This window comes from Crocodylus siamensis, chromosome 1 (assembly GCF_052110815.1).
Source record: "Crocodylus siamensis isolate JL-2025a chromosome 1, ASM5211081v1, whole genome shotgun sequence".
Taxonomy (NCBI): domain Eukaryota; kingdom Metazoa; phylum Chordata; order Crocodylia; family Crocodylidae; genus Crocodylus; species Crocodylus siamensis.
Window position 1 is genome coordinate 131,567,443 of NC_143395.1, and position 19,872 is coordinate 131,587,314.

Sequence of the window (19,872 nt, forward strand, 5' to 3'; positions counted from 1 at the left end):
TGGACAGCTATTATTTTAAGTCCATGCCTCAAAATCCTTTCCCTCAGTCCTGTTCTATTAACTGTCTAGATAGAAATGTTGAGCGATCTAGGGGGGGAAAAAAGAAAGGGATTTAAAGGCCAATAATATTCAGACACAAAGCTCAGTTTCACCTATAAAAAATATAAATGCTCTTTCCCAGCTTCCCCATCATCTGAGAATGAACTCTCACAAGAGAAAGTTTGTCAAAAGGTAAACCTGTTAAAAATGGACATATCAATAGTGAAGAGAAGGAAACTTGAGTCTGTCTGTCCGTAATACTCTGGGTCAACTATGCATGTGCTGCTGAGACGGTGTGTGCCAATTGGCTGAGAGGGCTTGGAGCATTACAGAGGTGGTGAGGGAGCCACTGCCCCCCCACTCCCTTTCCCAAACAACAGCTGTCAGGGAAGGGGAGACAGCAGGGAAGAAGGGAGGAAGAGAGGAAAGGGAGCGGGAAAAGGGGTGTTCCAGTGGCAGTGCCACCCCACTACTCCCCCCCCGCTGCTGCCACCACTGCCTGGCCCCAACAGCCAGTAGAGAGGGGGAAGTGGCAAGGAGGGAGGAGAGGGGGAGTAGAGGCATGTTGTATACCGCTGGGTGTCAGTGGCCATGCAAGCTTTCCCCCGCCCACCATTCCTGAGAGCCAGTAGCAGCGCAGGGTGGAGCAGCAGTGGGTGTGTGGGGCATGCACGGGGCCACACCAGGAGCGACGAGGGGAGCCCTCTGGGGTCAGAGGCAGGGGGTCCCACAGGGACAGACGTGGTGGGATGGGGAGACACAGGAGGCAGGGGTGGGGATGCAGGGGGGCCAGTGCACAGCGCCAGAGGGGGAGTGGCGGCACTGTGGGGCGCTGCTCCATCCCTGCCTGCCAGCTCCCCTCTCTCCCCCATGGAGATAGAGATTTTACACACACACACACACACACACACACACACACACTCACACACACACACTCATTCATGTATATTTAGCCAACAGAAGCAATTCTCCAAAATATAAATATAAAAATGCTTTATAGTAACAATGTATATAACTGACATTTAACAGCTTAATTTTCAGTCTGACAAAGCAGGATAGGAAGTAACAAAACAGATTAGAGGTAGTAAACAAGAGTGTGCTGAATTAATTTTAAAGTGAATTTGATATTGTTATATACCATTTGTGTAATGCTTTAATTTCTTGCCTTTGTAGCTCAGATTATGTTTAATAATAATCAGCCTTGATACTTTTAAAATAGTTTTTATTTCACAATCAGTGATTTATATTATCCATAAGCTATTTTAGTTAAAAGTATTTTTCTTAAATCTGAAAGTAAAAAAGTTGGCATTCAAAATGTAAGCTCTTTAACAAAACTCAGCAAGCTTTTAAAAGCTCTCTCTCACAGTCACATCAAGCTTTCCCTACACTGCACATGTACAGACATTTCCAAGCAGCGGGGTAACTACACTATACGAAACCTTTCATTTTAGCAATGATTACAAAATCTTGGTCTTTGGGTAAAGCATACAATGAATAATGCATAAATAGTAATGTCATAAACCAACTCGTAGACAAAACTGTATAGGAAACACACACATATAGGCTGAAAGCAGTAGCCATAGGATAGATGGATGGATATAAATATTTTTCCCCCTATACGTACATAATAATATGTATATATTATCCAGAATCCATAGGCTCTGCACCTATACTGGGTATTTAACTTTGTTAAAACTCTTTGACACAGTTTCTGTTAAGTTGGCTCTGCAGAAAGTGTTAAAGATTATCCTAGTTTTCAAATGTTTCAGAATAAAATACAAGTTTACCTGTCCTGTGTTTAAAATTGGTTCTCCTAAAATGATTTAATCCCCAGTGTACAAAAGGGAACAAAACTACAAAACTGTCATTAGGCACTTCAGGAGTTGAAATTTATAACTTTCTAAAGACACTTTTGATAAAATACAGTTGGATTAAAAAAAAATAAGTGTTTTTGGTTTTTTTTGTTTTTTTAACTTAAGCAGGAAGTGAAGCATTTCATCACAGCATCTCTAAAAAAAAAAAAAAGAAGATGACAATTAAAAAAAATGTTTTTACACATACAAAAGCTGCTATACTCAAGTTATCAATGCTTACTATACTATACATTTTTTAGAGTAAAATTCAGTTTAAGATTCAAATGTACACTACTCAAGTGACAAAACAAATCTCAATTATTCATTGCAGAATTCTGACTGATCAGATCCCCTGAGAATTTGAAACAGTCTAATAGGGCCCTACTGAGCATTTTGTAAATTGGTTTTATTGACTAATCTAATGTTCACAGTCTTGCTTATTTACATTTTCACAACAACAGATTCATTTGTTTGTGAGCAGACTTTTTGTACTTAGTTTTAAATCTTTTTGGAAAAAAAAAATCAAAAACATTATTATACCTACTAGACAACTGCCCATCAGGGATGACTGGGAGGGGGAGGGAAGGGAACTAAACGCCACCATCCACCACCTCACGCTGTCACCGTCTCCCAGGAGCTGGGTGGGGAGGGGTGCGCCCTGCTTTCCCCTCCGTCCTCCTTGGCTAGCAACCTGCACTCCCTTCAGGGAGCAGGGGAGGCCCCCTGCTGCAGCCCTGCTCCTTGGTGGCAGAGGGGGACAGCAAGGACAGCCCTGCCATGACAGCATGGACTGAGGGCAATCATGGCAGCCATCCTGGCAGTGCTCTGCTGCTACCTGTCTGGAATGCTCTTGGAGCACTCCGATTGGCTGCCGAGACAACCAATCAGAGTGTGAATAAAGCATTACGGACAAACAGACTAAGCCTTTTATAATATTAGAATAAGTTAAAAGAAAATCAACTATTCCTGTGTATAAGGCGGCAGTGTGTCTTTAAATTAAAATCTCTCTCAAAAATTGATGCCAGGAAGAAAGATCCCATCAAAATGGAAACAAATATGCTTAAGGAACAAGGGTCAGCAACATCCAGCCTGCAGAGTGACTGAATCCGGCTTGTGCTGCTGCCACTTCTTCCTGGTCTTCTCAGCTGTGGTCCAATATGGGATGGATGGTTTCAGTGCTGCAGTAGTGGCAGGGGGACTTTGTCTGTACTTGTCCCTGAGCCAGGTAGCTGAGAGCTGTACTGCCACTGCTTCTCCCTCTCAGCTGTGGCGTAATCCCAGCTTCCAGCCCGTGCAGATCTGTGCTGCAGCCAGGGAGTTGGAGACTGGAAGAAGCAGAAACAGCATGGGTGCAGCTCCCAACTGCCTGGCTCCAGTGCTGGCATGGACAAACCCGCTGCTGTGCTTCCAAAGTCGGCCAGCCTGTGTTGGACTGAAGCTGGGATGTTCCAGCCTGTGCCTTATAAAAATTTGCTAACTCCTACTTAAGGGTATTTCTGTTGCTACAGCTTTTTAGTGCCAATTAAAAGAAACACATACTGAGACAAAATAAGGAAAAATTTTTCCTACAGCTGTAAGAAAGATAACAGACAAATGTTTACTTGAGATGGCAGTTTACTTCTATTATCCCAAAAAGAATTATTAGGCTATTATCACACTTTGTGTTATTAACAAAAGGCATATGGGGTTTAAATGAGCACAAGGTATTGTAAAGATAAGAACTTTATATCCTATTTCCATATCAATACTTTGATAAATTTAAGAGTACTATACACAAAAAGTGCATTTTCTGAGCTGAATACCTAGAAAAATATCTAAATCTTAAAGTATATAACTAAATTCCTGTTAATCTGTTAAATTTCAGAATTTATGGGTTATATTGCAACTTAATTCCCCTAAATCCTATAGGTAAAAAAATACAGGATTGTGTTTAGATTTTCACACACTGGATTTAGAGATGTCTTTTTCCAGAAAATAAATGTTAACCAATTTTATTTATATGAACATACAGGTAATTATATTTTCTCACCTTGCATATGGAATGTATGACAGACTATACCTGAAAAGGAAAGGAAAAAAAAGTTTAATTTGAAGAGCGTTTCATTTTGATATGGCAATTTACTTTGGATTAGCCAAGAATTAAGGAAAGCAGGTTTTACTAACACAATCTAAGCAAGTTACAACTGCTGAAAAACAAAGGGCTCTGCACGAACTACAAATATTGCCAAGAATTTCTCATTAATTTTTTTCTTTGCATTTTTCTATGCATTACAGATTCCCTTAAATATAAATTTCATCACATAACAGAATTTGGTGGTTTACTATTACTTGACAATTCTTAACACATTACTTTTTAAAGATTAATTACTTGATTAGATTAAATCTGCAATTCTCCCAGAAATCAAGATGGCAAAGACTTCAAATAAGGTTCAAATATAACAGAAGTAGAGCAGGATTTGATATGTGAATGTGTACATATGTTGTTTTCTGTAACTCTACAAATACAAATGAAGATTGTAATAAACTAAGGAAGGCACAATGGCATGTTATTCTTACAGCTGATATGCCATTACTATCTGAAACATGTGCTCTGACAGCTCTGAACATTGCATTTTAGTCCCTTACCTTTCCTGCTCAGATCCAAGAATGGATTTTATAGCCAAAAGCCACAACTTTGTTCTGTTGCAAAATAAATAGTTACCTATCCATAACCTGAATTCAAGATGGCCTCTGTGTGCTCACAGAAAGGCCAGTCAATGCAGAAGGTGGGACAGTTTCATAGCATACTTGTTAGGGTACTCAGGCACCCACCCTCCTATTCTTTTCCTCAGTATTCCTGATTGTTCTGAGGCCTGGGCTATACAATAAGACATGCTGCCCTCTGCTGCCTCAGTTTCTTCCAGCTCCTCAAAATCAAATTGCTATTAGAACTCCTAGGAAGAGGAGATGGGGAATGTGAATATGCAGAGTCCCTCTGTAAGTACTCTGGCTACAAGTAAGAAACCTTCACTTCTAGATTCAGTGTCTTCACCATATTGCTGTTTATGAGATTGAGGGGGAATTTTAGGTTTTTAATCACCTGAGCTTCCAAAATCTCTCTACTGGCAAAACTGCTCTAACTTGTAAGAGTTGAGAACTGCACCTATGACCAGGGATCATTTTCAAAAGTAGCATGACTCCTAATCTCAAAAAGAGGGAACATGTAAAGTATGACTGTTAGGGTGTCATATTTTATGCTTTAAAGAGTGGTAGATTATAGTATTGTTTAAACTTTTTTATATTCAGCCTTATTTAATCATTGCTTAAATTTTGTATAGCCTCATTTTTGTTTATCAGCTGGCCCCGAGTTGTTTTTGTAGAGCTCATAGTGCTTGCTCGTTATATTTTTTCCTTTTTACCACTGTGAGAAGTTCTTCTAACGTAACACAGCAATGGCCTTGTTACCAGCTCAATTTAACTGAACTCAGCACTAGCCAGTTGAATCAGAAGGATGAAATGATTGGATATGTTAATAAAAGGTGATAAGGGAAAAAAATCAATGGACACTGCCCATTGTAAGACACAGGAAAAAGGCCAAATTAAGAGGTGTGCTCATGATGGGCCTGTTGAACAAAGGGATATGTAGACAGGATAAAATATGGACAGTATGCTGACTGCAGAGAGACCAATCTAAAAACAAAGAGTCGTTGAAGGAGTGACGTTGAAGAAAAAGCATAAAAGGGGGCAGCAAGGAAGTTGGGTGTTGTCGCTGGCATAAATCCAGCCTTCTACACCTGCCCGGACCAAACCAGCCAACAACGCACCCTTTGCTTTGAGGAACTGAGTGGCTGTCTTTCTGTTCAGCAAAGTAACATCTGGGATGGGGTGAGATTATTGTACTGAATGTTTCTCTCTCTCTCTGTATACAGAAACTGTTAAAATAACATTTATTGTACTAATAAAGTTAGTCTTTTATTTTAGGACACTGAGTTGTCCGTGTTCATATTTCACATCCCTAAGCGCTATCTTGGTGAGCAGTGGTGCCAACAACGACCTTTGAAAGGCTCTGATCAACCAGTTGTCTAAACAAGTAAAATGACACTAGCATCTCAAATGCATGGCTACCATGGGTAGGCACTCTGTAAATATCTGTGGGTCAGTAGATAAGTCATAAGGCTTGATTTGCATTAAAAGTGGTTGTATCATAACACAAGATATTTTCAGTGTCTGGGTCTAAGAGAGATACACAATTGCACATTATTTCAAGTCACAAGCTACAAAACTATCTAGGTCAAAAAGACAGGGCACAGGAGCACAGAAATATAGGACTGGCAGGAGCTACCTGGTCTATCCATTCAAATACTCTGGGACTACATATAGCCATGTCACAGACATTTAGTTTAAAACAGTCCACAAAAATATCCACTCCAGCCCTTCAAGGCACAGAGGACGTTTTAAAAAACACAGAAACTTTACTTACAAACGAGCTCCCAACTGCATGCAGAACCTCAAACAAACCCAATGAGGAGCCATAGGAAATGAGCAGGAGAGGAATGAGAGCTGCTAGTGTCAACATGAGGAAACAGAACTTTCCAATAAACATGCTGTGCTGCCAAAGATCCAGCACTAGATGAAGTTCGTTGTCTTTCTTGGATGTCAGAAAATATTTCAAGTAGATACCCTGACCTTTGAATTCCTTTGACACCTCTATAGCTCCTGCTTCCAACAGAGGACAAACATAGGATTATAGTGCTTTTTTGAGAAGTACCTCTGGTCCCAGCTACAGGAAAAAGTTAACGCGAGGTAGACTAGGGTTAGAAAACGTACCATTCATCAGCTAGTCTACAGTAACTGCCTGCATGTACAAATTTATCTTGTAGTAAGCATGAGATATACCTTTTCACTGAAGAGCAAACTAAGTTACTTCCTGTTTTTGAGAGGCACCCTAGCTTATACCTTATACTAGTTTGTTTGTGCGATCATATCCTCTAAATATGAAAGGTGGATGGATAGGGTGGAGAAAGGAATCAAATTAGTGAAAACAAATCTGTTGACTTCCAAACACTGATATAATAAGAAAGTTCTATCTTCAAAAGGTCAAAGGGAAAGGGTGAATTCAAACTGGCCTTACTCATATATTTGAGGTCTGATGTGCAAACAATTGGTCAAAACTGAGGGTTGTTTTCTGTTCATTCAGGGTTTAAAAGGCTTCATCCACTTCTGTGGCTGAATAGGAGGTGTCTACTAGTATGAGAATAACATGATGGGGCATAGAACTGTATTTGGCTGTGTAACTGCTTCACAACAACCATCCAGACACTGGTAAATTAAAGACAGAAGCAAATCTACCACAAAATATTTTTACCCGATACTTAAGAGAAAGTAGAGTGATAATAATAATAAAAAAAAAAACTTAGTCCATAACATCTATTCCGGAAGGAACAGCAGTAGACATCAGAGCAGGAGAAAAAAGTGTAGAGAGGACAGACAGAAGTGATCATTTTTGCCCAATCTGGCCACAGAAAGTGGTCTATAACAGTGACCAAACACTTTAAATGCATGGCTGCAAACTGCTTCAAAAATAGCCAATTGTGTAAAAAGTTGAATCCTCATTGCATAAGGTATTAGATGAAGACATTTCAAAACAGAGCGTCTTCTGTAACTTGCATCTGTGCTACCTCCCAGCCTGTTGCTATTTTCAGAATGAGAGGGGAGAAAGGGAGTGGAGGGAATTTGGTATGGGATTTTTTTCAGCCTCCAAGGTGGGAGAGAGGGGGCTCCAATTCACCCACCCTGCCCTCCAGCACCAGCTAGGAAACCCCTAGAATGAGCTCCCTCTGTTCCCTTTCCAATCTTCCATTCTGAAAACAGCTGGGGTTGGCAGGGAGGAGGGGCTATTACTAGGGGAAACCAGCAGCTAGAGTCCCCGCCCCCCCCTCAGGAACCAACACTGAACTTCTGTTTGGTCCGGGGGACTGCTGCAACTCAAAACATTTCTTGCTAAGTGCTCAGAAGCGCAGCTCCTGGCTGTAACTCAGTCTGCACCCAGAGTGTTACTTTCACGGCAGAATACAGAACAATGTGCTATCAATACTGAATACATTTTAAAAGCATGGACTGATTAATACTAAGAGAGTTTATTAAGGATCACATTGACTACATCTAAAGTTACCTTGCCGAAAAATGTTCAATAAGTTTGAGCTAAATCCATACATAAACTCTGACTTAGTTTAAAAGACATGCAAGTTAAACTAGATTTGTTAAATAAAATATTTTCATATGTATTTTGTTTATAAGAAACCGTTGAGGTATGGGCAATTTAAAATGAGTTTAAAAAGCCTTACCATGTCATTGCCAAGAACTGCAATATGCAGAATAGCACGGCCAAACCCTTCTTACCCCACTGAGAGAAAGCACAAGAAATATTGCAGGTGAAGTTATTTTACAGAAATCAATGCTATTTATAACTGAAAACATAAGTTTACTCAACCAAGTCTACCCCAAACTTTAGTTAAACCTGATGTTGAATGGTCATAGCTGAGGAAATTAAACATCTTAGTCTTCCCTTTTTCATTCTATTATTGATTATAGTATTGCAATACCATTCCACCTGAAAAGATTTTATTAGCATTTTACTATACAGCTCTTCCCTTAATTATGAAACTCTTTAAGATGAAATAGTTAAAAGACTTAACCATCTCCTCCACACTCCCATGCATATTATTTATACTTCAATCATGTTGCAAGAGATATTCATTTCTGAAACACATTACTTTCACCCCACATTTTAATATTTCAATTATTAAAATAGGACTGAGATAGTTATGATATTGCTTAATTATCAGTTCAAGCTTTGTCTTCTTTCCCTTACTCATATTAAGAGCTTATATTCTGGCATTACATATTTTTCCATAGTATGCAGCCACAAGACTGTTGTAGCCAGGATATTTAGAACCACCAGCCCAAATGCAATTGTAGACAAATTCTTCACTTTCACTGAAAGGAAGAGCGACATGGCACAAGGTCACCCATCCACTTTTTATTTCAGTGAACATTAAAAATGCAGTTACCAAATTTTTCTTAACCAATAGTTGGAGGAAACAGACTACTGCCGGAGTTAATGACCCATCTATGCTAGCTTACAAAACATAAATTAATATTACTTACCCAGAACACAGCACAGAGTGTAGCTATAAAGGAAAACTGGGGGGAGGGGAAGAAGAAAAATTAGTGCACAGTATAATTGTTTCTATATGTTTTTATTACAGTAATGAGCCTTTCAGAATCCACTACCTAAAACAAATACATTCAAGGCTTGCCCTGCAGTGGTACAACATTCTATTCATTCAATAAACACCACCACCATGAATACAGCATTCATCATATCAATCTTCTAACAGGGCATGCATTAGTACCATGATGAACTATCAATTCACAGCCACTGAACCTGGCAAATACCGACCTTGCTTCTGCCAATGTTTTTATTTCTGAAGAATAGTCAGAAAGGCCTACTAGGGAGTAGCTCTCATGTAGGTGAAAAAGGTTAGATGAAGGCTTAGTTAAGCTACTCATGGAGCGCTCTGTTATTTCCTCCATCAATTGGTAGTGCCGATGAATAGGATGAAGGTAGATTCCAAAGTACAACTGGCTTCAGAACTTTCAGTACATGATCCAAAGAGCTTAAGAGCCAGATTTATGACCAGAGAAGCTATTTTTCCCACAAAGTAAAACCCCAAGACATTCGGTCTGTAATTTATGAATAGTATCCTTAACTGAACGGGAGGATTTCCCTATAGAGCAGGCTACAGAGACCGAAGATTTTTGCAAGAAATTAGGTTACTCTATTAGACATGATACACACACTTCGGGTATTTTACTTCTATATTGCTTTCAAAATTATTCCTCTATCTGATGCAATTTTCTTTGGTGTTGAGATTTCATTTAAATAAAATAGTTTATAATCCCATATCAACCAAAATGGTGTTGAAACTGTGCTAACCAATTTTTTTGTGTCCTCCATGAACATGTGCCAGTAACTACCATGACTATTCTGTTTGTGTATTTCCACTTCCCTGCACCTTTCTGTCTCTAAGAACTCTATGTGAATGTAAAATGCACAGCCTACTAAGAGCTACAGCCATATAAATATAATTATGCACAAAAAAAGACCTTAAAAAAGGATTTTGGCTAAAGGTTCTAATCAGGTATTCAAGAGGGAGGAAATGCCTGAATTAATGTTATCTTTGCAGTCTTAAATCAGACCCCTTGTGTGAAAACACGATTCATACTTCGATTACATAATCGTTTACTATTTTTGCATAAAAAACTTTGCCTCATTCCATGCAAGGAAGGGGTACGCTCACTTCACGTACTACCATTTAAAATGTTGCTTTCTCCCTGTTATTTTGGCCCCATTCCTTGTGTTTATTGAATGCTACTGAAACACTAAAGAAATAATTCATTCCCATGGGTATTTCTAGCTGAAAACCGCAATTCCTGTTTTGTGGGAAATTCTGAAATTAGAAAAAAATCCAAAAATGAATGCAACCATTTAAAATATATATTTAATTAAAACAAGTCAAAATAGTACTTCATTTTCAAGCTCAAAACATTCCCATTATTTCCCAAGCTGCCCAGAGGTCCAGCACTCTGTCAGACGCTTCAAAGAGCTCAGAGGCAGAGATGAGAGGTCCTCTGGGCTATCAAGGAGCCACCTGGCAGGCTCCCCCACCCAAGTACAGGGAGTCTGGAACCAGGGACCAATTTCATCCCATCCCTATGTTCCTTCTCCCAAACTACATACCCTGCCTCACCCAAATCTGTGTCTATTCCATCAGAATTCAAGTTAGGTCATTTTCTCTACCAAGCTGACTGGGCCCTGGAAAGGGAGATGTGTGGATGTCTGTGGTTCTAGCTCTAGAGGTAGTCTCTCAGCTTTATATTCTTGTTCCTGGCCCTGAACCCAGATTGGCTTCTAGTAATCTGGATTTGCACCTGCAGGGAAGCTGCTCAGCTCTAGAATTTATGTGCATCCATGAAATCTTCGGGGAATTCAACCAAAATGATCTAGCAATTGTTTTCTAAGCATGTACACACTGATATCTCAAAGGCTTATAACAGCCAAATATGGCTGGTTTCTCATGGAGGTTAAAGGCACATCTCAAGCATGAAGGTCAAAATCCTGCTAAGTATCAAATCATTGCATCAAAGAAAGTGGGTAGGCTTGAGTTTCTCCAAAAGAAAAAAAAGGGTATTCAACTGTTTTTAACATTGTTGCAATATATATACAACTTACAGCAGCAACCCAAAAAGATGGGGGAGGGCTATTACCTTCATCAGCTGTAACCAATTAATAAGCTAGAAACAACTCCTATACAAGACTAACTCAGGCAGAAAAGGGTATCAGGGTGCTCTGAAAGGAGAAGCATTGGAAGATGTGTTCCTTAACGTAATACTAGGGGTGCACCAATGAAGATTTTCTTAGCTAATACCAATGGCCAATTATTAACCAGCTATATTGGCCGATACTGATGAGATAGCCAATTTACAGGAATGCAGCCTGGCAGCTTGGAAAGCAGCATTCAGCCGATAAGTTTGTGGGGAGGAGTGGGAGGGGGTGCAGAGAGACCCGACAGTAAGGGGGGGGGGGGGGAGTGGGACAGGTGCTGCCCAGCCAGGGTAGCGAATGTGACCTCGGAGGTGCCTTATCCAAGAGGGGGGAAGGGAGGCAGTTTCCCACCACTGTGCACACCCCTGGGGGAGGCATGGGGGGCATGTACCCCTCCAAGATTTATTTGCAGGGTGGAGGCAGGCTGGTCGCTGTGGGCCTGGGGCCAGGGGCTGTGCCAGCCTTTTCCTGGCGGGAAGGCTGGGCCAGGGTTGCGCTCAGGGGAGGCAGGGCAGGCAGTGATGGCACTGAGAGGGGTGACTATGGGGTGGGCTACAGCCACCCCAAAATTCCCCACAGTGACCCCCACCAGCACTGCCCACTCCACCCACACCCATCCCAAACACAGTCACTGCCCAGCCCTCTGCCAGGTAGAGGCCAGCGCAGCCCCTGGCCCTGAGCCCACAGTGGAAAGCCCACCTTTGCCCTGCACAAAATCTTGGGGGCACATGCTCCCATGCCTCCCACAGGGGTGCATGCAGCAGCATGGAGCTGCCCACACCTCCTTCACTCCCCACCCAGCACCCCACATCTCCAGGACAAGCAGTCCACAGCTCTGTCCCGCTGCTGGGGTCACGTTCACTGTCCTCTCTGGGTAGTGCCCTGCCCCACTCCCTCCTTAGCATGGGGGCCTCAATCTGCGCCCCCCAGGCCCCTTCCCTCCTCCATGCCCCATCCCCCCCACAACGACTTACCACCTGGATGCTGCTCTCCAAGCTGCCAGGCTGTCTTCCTGGCTGTGTGCATGCTGCATCTGCATGCGTGCACCCAACATTTAATTGGCGATATTATTGGCTACACTGGCCAAAAAAAGCTGATGTTAATTTTCCTTGTATTGATGCCTATCCAATATATGACCAATATAGATCAGTGCTCCTCTACATAAAACAGGATCCTTGAGCTTGAACCCAGGGGAGAGGGTACTCCTTGTCCCCTCCTCCCCCTTCCTTTTCTTTTGTTTGGAAGAGAAAGTACAGTCCTTGAGATAAAGGACGAAGGACTAATGGAACAGAGAAAGCAAAGGTTGGCAATCCACTTTTTTAAAAGCTTTACGGAGTAAATTAACTTTGTTTCCCTGTGAAGGAAAAGTTCTAATCCATGATGACAAAAGGACTATTCTACTAGGACCATGCCACACGTTCAAATTAAGGTTGGAGAGAAACGAGCTATAAAGTTGTTACATGTTTTCAAGCACTAACTTCACAGCTGGCTGGCTTTTTTATGGCTGGATAGACATTTTTACAGCATGATAATTACTTTGCATATGTGACTGGTCTAAATTTATTGCTCAATTAGCCAGTTAATTGTATAATATATGTAATGTAGGGGTACTACAGACATTGATGGAGCCATTTGACAAGGGATAACACCTCTTCCTAGTTTTATTTTTGGAGACGGTTGAAGGATTTGGGGAGAGAAATTGTCTCAGATACCACTCAATTCACAGTTGACCCCCATGCATGGAAAAATCTTAGTCCAAATGACTAGTCTAGAAAAGCTGAAAATAGGGAGTTGCTGGAAGATTGGAGACATTACTAATAGATGGTGTTCCCAGCCTTTCTGCCACCAATCCAACCGTTAACCCTTTGAAGCTGAAAAGTAGATAGATAGTGCTTACCAGCATAACGAGTGTTGCAATTAATCTTGTTGTCTCAAACATTTTTTTCATCTGCTTTATAGGTCCCACCAGGAAGCATGTACTAATGGAAAAGTAAATGGGGGGGGGGGAGAAAGTAAATAGTAAGTCCCTTTCAAATAAAGCTTTGCAAAGAATCATAACAGTAACTTGTATTTAGAAAGCCTACCACTGAAGTTTACATATAAACTAGAAAAAAAGCCTTATGTCAACATTCAGCAACAGATCCTGCTAACATTAAAAATGAAAAATCTCTTTATATTTGGGCCTGAAAACAGCCATATACATCTGCTCCTGATTCCCTATCAATGTTACTAAAGATATTGAAAGGAAAACAATTTTTATTGTCCGGTCATCCTAAAACTGCCTAAAAATGATTTTTTTCTGACTTTGAGGAAGGTTGGAAGATCTTAAGTAGGAAGTTTTGCAAAGTGAGCTTATCCTGTGCCATATATCTACAAGAGCTTTTTACTTCAATGTAAATTTATGATCCTCAAAGCTGCAAAGAAACTCTTAAATCTAACCTACGGAATGAAGCTACTGCAGCTGTTTGGTGGCATGTGTTATACCCACTCAAGAATGTAGGGGCACTTTTTTTTTTTTTTTTTGCATGAGCTCAGCAGATAAGCAAACAAGCAAATGTGGGAGCAGGCCCTGCAGTTCTTGCCAAATCCTCCACCATTCTTCTAAGCCTGAACTGTACCTAATGCACAAAGAATAAAGGTCTGTGGTAAATTTGATCTTCTACAGCGTGTCCAGAATTGTTCAGGCAGAAAGTAAACCTGAATCAGGTCTTGCACATGTCATTCTCCTAAATACCAGGCACTAGGATATTCTGAAATAGATATTCTGAGACCCTTCAATCCCTCCCCTCCTCCTTCTGGAGATGCTTAACTTTATACAAAGTTCTTTTTCCACCAAGACAGTCAAAATGACTATATCCTGGTGGTTTAGGTGCCTTTGCTAGACAGGGAAGACCTAAATCCCAGTCCCTGTTTCAGTGAATGTTTATATACAATAGAATTATGTCAAAAGGAGAGTGAGGATAAACCATTTCAGGCTAGCCCATAGCTTACTGACTAGACCACGCTGTGAATCAATCTCCTTAGGAGAAAAGAATTAAAATCAGATCTCTCCCATCTTGGGGGCTGCTCTAAAAATATTGGGTATGAGCACACTACTACCTTCTCCTTCTCCAGCAGCTCACTGATAACAGGCTTTTATTAAAAACAAGCAACTGAAAACTAAGTTTTGATTTGTTCAACACAAACATTTCTCACTTGAGCATAAAGAACGTGAAATACCTAAAATTCAGCTCAATTTGATCTACAATTTCTCTCTCACTTTTTTGGCTTGGCTAATGAACTAAAAGCTTAATTATTCAGGCAGCCCTATGATGAAATCCGGAAGGTACAAAGTATAGAATTGATGTGGAGTGGAAGGCAAGGAAAGGGGCAACAGAGCTGAAGGCAAGTTAGGGTGTGAGAGTCCAAAATGGTATATAAAAAGCAAATGGCATGGAGTGGTTGTCTAAATGTGAGGACCAAGCATGACTACCAGCTTTTCCTCTTGTAATAAGTGAAACTTAATGACAACGCGTAGGGCTGTCCAAGTGGCAGTCTGCAGGCTGCATGTGGCCTGTGAGGGGTTAAGTTGCAGTCTCTATGCTCCTCTGGCCACTGCTCCCTTCACTGTTCCAGCTGTAACATCAGGATTCGCATGGCTCCCTCTTCTGCCTCCAGCTTCTGCTTTCTGTGCAGGGGACATAGAAGTGCAGTACAGCAAAGGGAGCTGAGGAGCAGTGCTAACGCATGGTGCAGAGGTTCATGCATGGGGAGGAGGCATGGGCACATCTGCACAGTGCAGTGATTGGGAGGGGATGCACCCATGTGGTGCAGCAGTGACAGGAGGCATCCCTGGAGTGAGATGCCTGAGGCTCACCTTGGTGCAATCCCTGGGCATGTGGTCCCCACTTGTGCGGCACATAAGGTGTTTGGCCACCAGCCACTTATAAGCTGGACAGCCTTGAGCTAATAAGCTCAGACCAAAGCATATTTTTTCATTGTCAGTGTTAAAGACTGTAAATATATGAATCTTTGAAGACATGGATCTTGCTTCACAAGGAACCAGGTCTTCCTCATCAATGGCAGCCAAATGACTAAATTTAATTTTAAACCCTGAAAATATTTCCTCAGGTGAGGATACTAATCATTTTCTTTTTCCTACGAAAGGTACAAGAATAAAACTAAGTTAATCTGGCAGGGAATATCAGCTTTGCCTACTTCTAATGTGAATGAAACATCAAGGAATAGGTAGGATAGATAAAATAATCATGCAAAAGGGGAGAATTGATTTAAATGTAATATCTTACACTTTTTACAAAGAACTGAAATGTTACTGAAACAAAAGAACTGGACAAAATAATTGACAGGCATTTTGTACTTCTTTAGCACCTTTGAAGATCCTCCACATTTTTCAAACATTAGTGTTATACTGCCTGCAATGTACAACATGTTACGATGACCTGGCACTGACAGACGGACTAACTGGCTCTGAAGTGACTATCACTGTTGCAGAAAACTGGCAAGAGCCAGGAACAGAATATATGTATCCCAAGACACCATTCCCTACCTCCTCCCCCAATCATCAGTATATTAAACAACCTATTGTTAAAAGTTTCAGAGGTGTGGGAAGGGGCTGTGTCAGGCTTCTGGGGCCTAATCCAAGTGCACAGGGCAGGAAGGGGACAGTGGCAGGTGCTAGGATCTGATACTGGCACTCTGGGTTCCATCCAGCCTGTGGATCAGATCTGGGCTGCTCAGCTGGCCTGTGGGGCTAAAGGGTTAGCACCACTGATCTAAACAAACATTATACTACACTGTTAGAGCTCTAATTTAAGAACATCAGCAGAAATGATCCAGTAGAAACATTTAAGAAACTTGATGAGTACTGTTCTGCAGGATGTACATCCATGTGCAGTACTTGGATATGAACAGCAGAATTGCATGTTGATGTCACTGTCAGATCACCTGTGCATGTAATACAATTCCGTACCAACCTGAGTGGTTATTCTCTCTTTTTAAAACTTCCTATTACATGGCTGCAGTATAAAACTAGTCTTTAAGAAGTGTACATCTTCCCTAGATTAAGCAATTGTCATTTTCTTTAAAGCCATATCTGATCTACTGGTGACAACACCCATAAGGCTTGATGCAGGATGTTAAAGACATTAAACAATAATATCTATATTTCGAAGGAAGCTTTGAAGAAAGGGCAAAGAGAATGAGGTCTCTACTCTGATCCAATTTTCTTCAAAAACTTATTTGAAATGGTACTGCTAATTACTGCTTCTTGGAGGAGTCAGGGAGGGGCATCATACCCCTTTCTAAGGATGAGAGTTCTGCACAACATTAAGATTATATACCTCCTGTTATGCTAACATGTAAGAAGATGAAACACTATCATCCAAACTCCTAGCTTATGGTGCCCTACATGATTCAGTTCTTCCCCTCTAGCTTCTATAAAGGGCCATGAAAATGATAAAATCTTTAGACTTCTGTGTTACCAATACAGAGATACCACTCAAGCACACATCTTCTTAACCACCAATGTAACCACAGCCAACACATCCTACTGGTTGCAAGGAATCAAAAGATGATTTAAGTTTTGAGACCACTTCTTTCATCTAAGACTGATGTGATGTTTTAAGTGTGTGGGGGGGTAAAGAACTTGCCAACACTCCTCCAACCTTCTTTCGAAGGAACTGGCCCAAACAACATGCTGCATGCCATACTGTATTCACTGCTCTATTTGGATGGAGAAAGAGCTGCTTCCACATCTACCTGCATCCTTTCCTATGAGGAAACACTACAACTTGCCTTTGTGGCAACCCTGTATTATCTACACATGAATTAACTATCATAAGAAGGCTGAAGGAAGTAGCAGTTCCTCTAGTACACAGCGGTGAACCTCATAAGCCAGAGAGGTAGATGTCACCATGTCTGTACAAACCAGACTCTAATGTGGGGGTGTGCAAAATATAGCCCACAGGCCAGATCCGACTGCCAAGAGATTTTGTCCAGCCTGCAGTGGATCCCTAGCTCCTGCCCAGCCCAGGTGTGGAGGGCAGCTTGAGCCGTGGAGTGTGTAGCTTGTCCCACTGCCCCTAGGCGCACACAGCAAGGCTGGGATGGCCAGATTTGATTTCCAGCAGCCCTGGTGGTGGCAGCTCCTTCTGGCTGCTGCAGCCAACACACCTGGCCCTGCTACATGGGCACCCTGACCCATCCACCCTGCACCTACTGGGTAGGGTGCACAGGTGGATGGCGTCTGGGAGTGAGATGGGTGGATGGGGCCAGGGAGACCCCGGCATCTTGGGGCAGTGACAGTGCAGGGCCAGGGGCCAGGGAAGAGCTGTGATCTGCTCCCTGCATGTCCCTGCGATGAGCATGGGTTCTGCAAGCAGGGACGTGAGGGCAGTGGATTGTGCCACTGGCCCAGCCTTGTTCTGTCACTGCCCCCAGATCCCAGCCCTAGACCCAGACATAGCTTCCTTGCCTACCTGTGGCCCCATGCCATCCGCCCAGTTGTGTGCCCTCCCCACCCAGCTCCCAGCCAGTCTCTTTGGAGACGCTAGGATCACGGGGCAGTGACAGTGTGGGGCTGGGGCAGAGACCTACAGGGAATGGATTGCATGATCCGCCTATGCTCCCCTGTAACAGGTTCTGGTTCTGCAGGCAGGGACATGTAGAGAGCGAATTGAAGCTATGCCCCAGTCCCACACTGTCACTGCCCCACAATCCTGGGGTCTCCATGGAGACTGGCAGGGAGCCATATGGGTAGGGCATACAGCCAGGCAGATGGGATGGGACCGTGTGTGGGGACCTGTGTCAGGGATCTTGGGGCAGTGACAACACAGGTCCGGGGCCCAGGGCAGAGCTGCAACCTGCTTGCTCCCTGCATACCCCTGCCTGCGGAACTGGCGTCCTTTTCAGGGGCGTGTGGGCAGCAGATTACATCTCTGTCCCAGGCCCTGGCCCTGCATTATCATTACCCCATGACCTTGCCCTCTAATCCTGGCCTTGCCCACCAGTTCCACTCCCGAACATGCTGAAATGCCTATATGGAAAAGACATTAGTTATCTGAAGAAGAAGGAAGTCACAGAAGCATGATATGTACACAGAAATTCAAAATATATAGTCTATACCTGCTAGCCAAAGTAAAAATCCATCTAGATATATTTATGAAGCAAACTTACGAACTACAAAATAATCTGAGAGGGGCAAATAAGGAACTGCTATTCACTTACTGTGATTTAAGTACAAAATAAGAACTTGAAATTGTAAACAGCATTGTTTCTCACAGTGGTCATCTTTAATGTAATCGTCAGATAATTGGTTATATCAACTGGAAATTCAGATAAAAATATTAAATACTGTACTTCTTAAATGATAAGTAAGAAAATAATTCATACCTGGCTAAGGCAGCAACATTTCCTAGTGTATAGAAAACAGCAAACAATTTCAGTCCTGATGGAAGCCATAACAGTGCTGTCCCCTGCATGAAATTGAAAATGTGCACAGGTTTTATCTGCTACTCCAGTTTATCTATTTTACATTTACATTTTGTAAGGCACATGCTTTCAGAGACTAACATCTCCATGACCTGGTAGCATAGTGTATTCAGAGATTTAAGTTATCCAGTATATTAATATCTTCCTGACATTGATTTAACACACTGAACTGGAACGCCTAATAAGCACAAATGCAAAAATTATTTATGTAATGCCACCAATAAAACTTATGTTTGTACAATGTAGCCTACTCAGGACTATTACAGTTTAAATTAAAAATCTTTCATTTAGAGTTGTAACTTCTTATACATAAGTGGAAAATATTAACAAAGCCGCAGTAGGCTCATAGTACTCGTATTATCCCCAAACCAAACACAAAGTCATCCTCCCTGACTTTTTACCCTGCACTTACACCCCAGGTTAGCCATTTCCCAAAGAGAAGTCTGAGACAACAAAGCTAGGCTGGTAGGCCAAGTATATGCAAGGGCAGGGGAAAAGAAATGACTTAGTTCAAATACTTTCCTTTTATAACATCATGCTGTCAGCACCCTGATAACCCAAAAACCCTCTGCTGAGTGCAACTGCCAAGAGCTAGCACGGGAATCCTAAAGGGAATTGGAACAAAGACATTTGGGGCTTCTTGGGCCACAATCATCATCTTCAACTTCACAAAGCAGCCAAAGGAGGTCAGAGCAGAGATGTAGCACTCTCTATGAAGACTCTCAAACAGTCACATTCTGCACCAACTATAATCTTATAATACCAACCCACATACAGCCCACTGCAATAAACCAGTCTGAATAACAAAAGGAAGAGAACTATCCATTTCTATACCCAAAAGGAAAAGGTGCAAAATCTTTGACAACTGCTTGTCAAAGACATGTTTAGGGCTAAAGTTATCTGATCAGCCAGAAATCTAGACAAGACCATATTATGAATATATCTAGCAAAGAGCTACATTTGTAAAGAGCTTGTCAATACCTTTTCAACACTGGTGGTTACGTTGCTTCAGATACAAAAGACTTCCAGGTACACATCAATTTTGTTATGGATTCAGAAGCCTCCCAGAAACTGATCATTTGCCTTCCTAGACCTTCCCAGGTCACCTCTGATTCAACATTTTAC

The 19,872-nt window shown here is 41.9% G+C and overlaps 1 protein-coding gene across 1 annotated transcript in view; it reads right to left on the reverse strand.

Annotated features, from left to right (window-relative positions):
- Positions 1-1,244: 1,244 nt before the first annotated feature.
- The window catches only part of SFT2D1 (SFT2 domain containing 1), a 34,340-nt gene continuing 15,712 nt past the window's right edge, over positions 1,245-19,872 (reverse strand). The window contains exons 3-8 of the mRNA XM_090042813.1: positions 18,649-18,731; positions 13,157-13,238; positions 9,039-9,074; positions 8,216-8,274; positions 3,922-3,951; positions 1,245-2,048 (exon numbers count right to left, since the gene is read on the reverse strand). Coding sequence (XP_089898939.1) covers positions 2,009-2,048; positions 3,922-3,951; positions 8,216-8,274; positions 9,039-9,074; positions 13,157-13,238; positions 18,649-18,731 — 330 coding nt within the window. The 3' untranslated portion in view covers positions 1,245-2,008. The remainder of the gene's footprint in view (positions 2,049-3,921; positions 3,952-8,215; positions 8,275-9,038; positions 9,075-13,156; positions 13,239-18,648; positions 18,732-19,872) is intronic.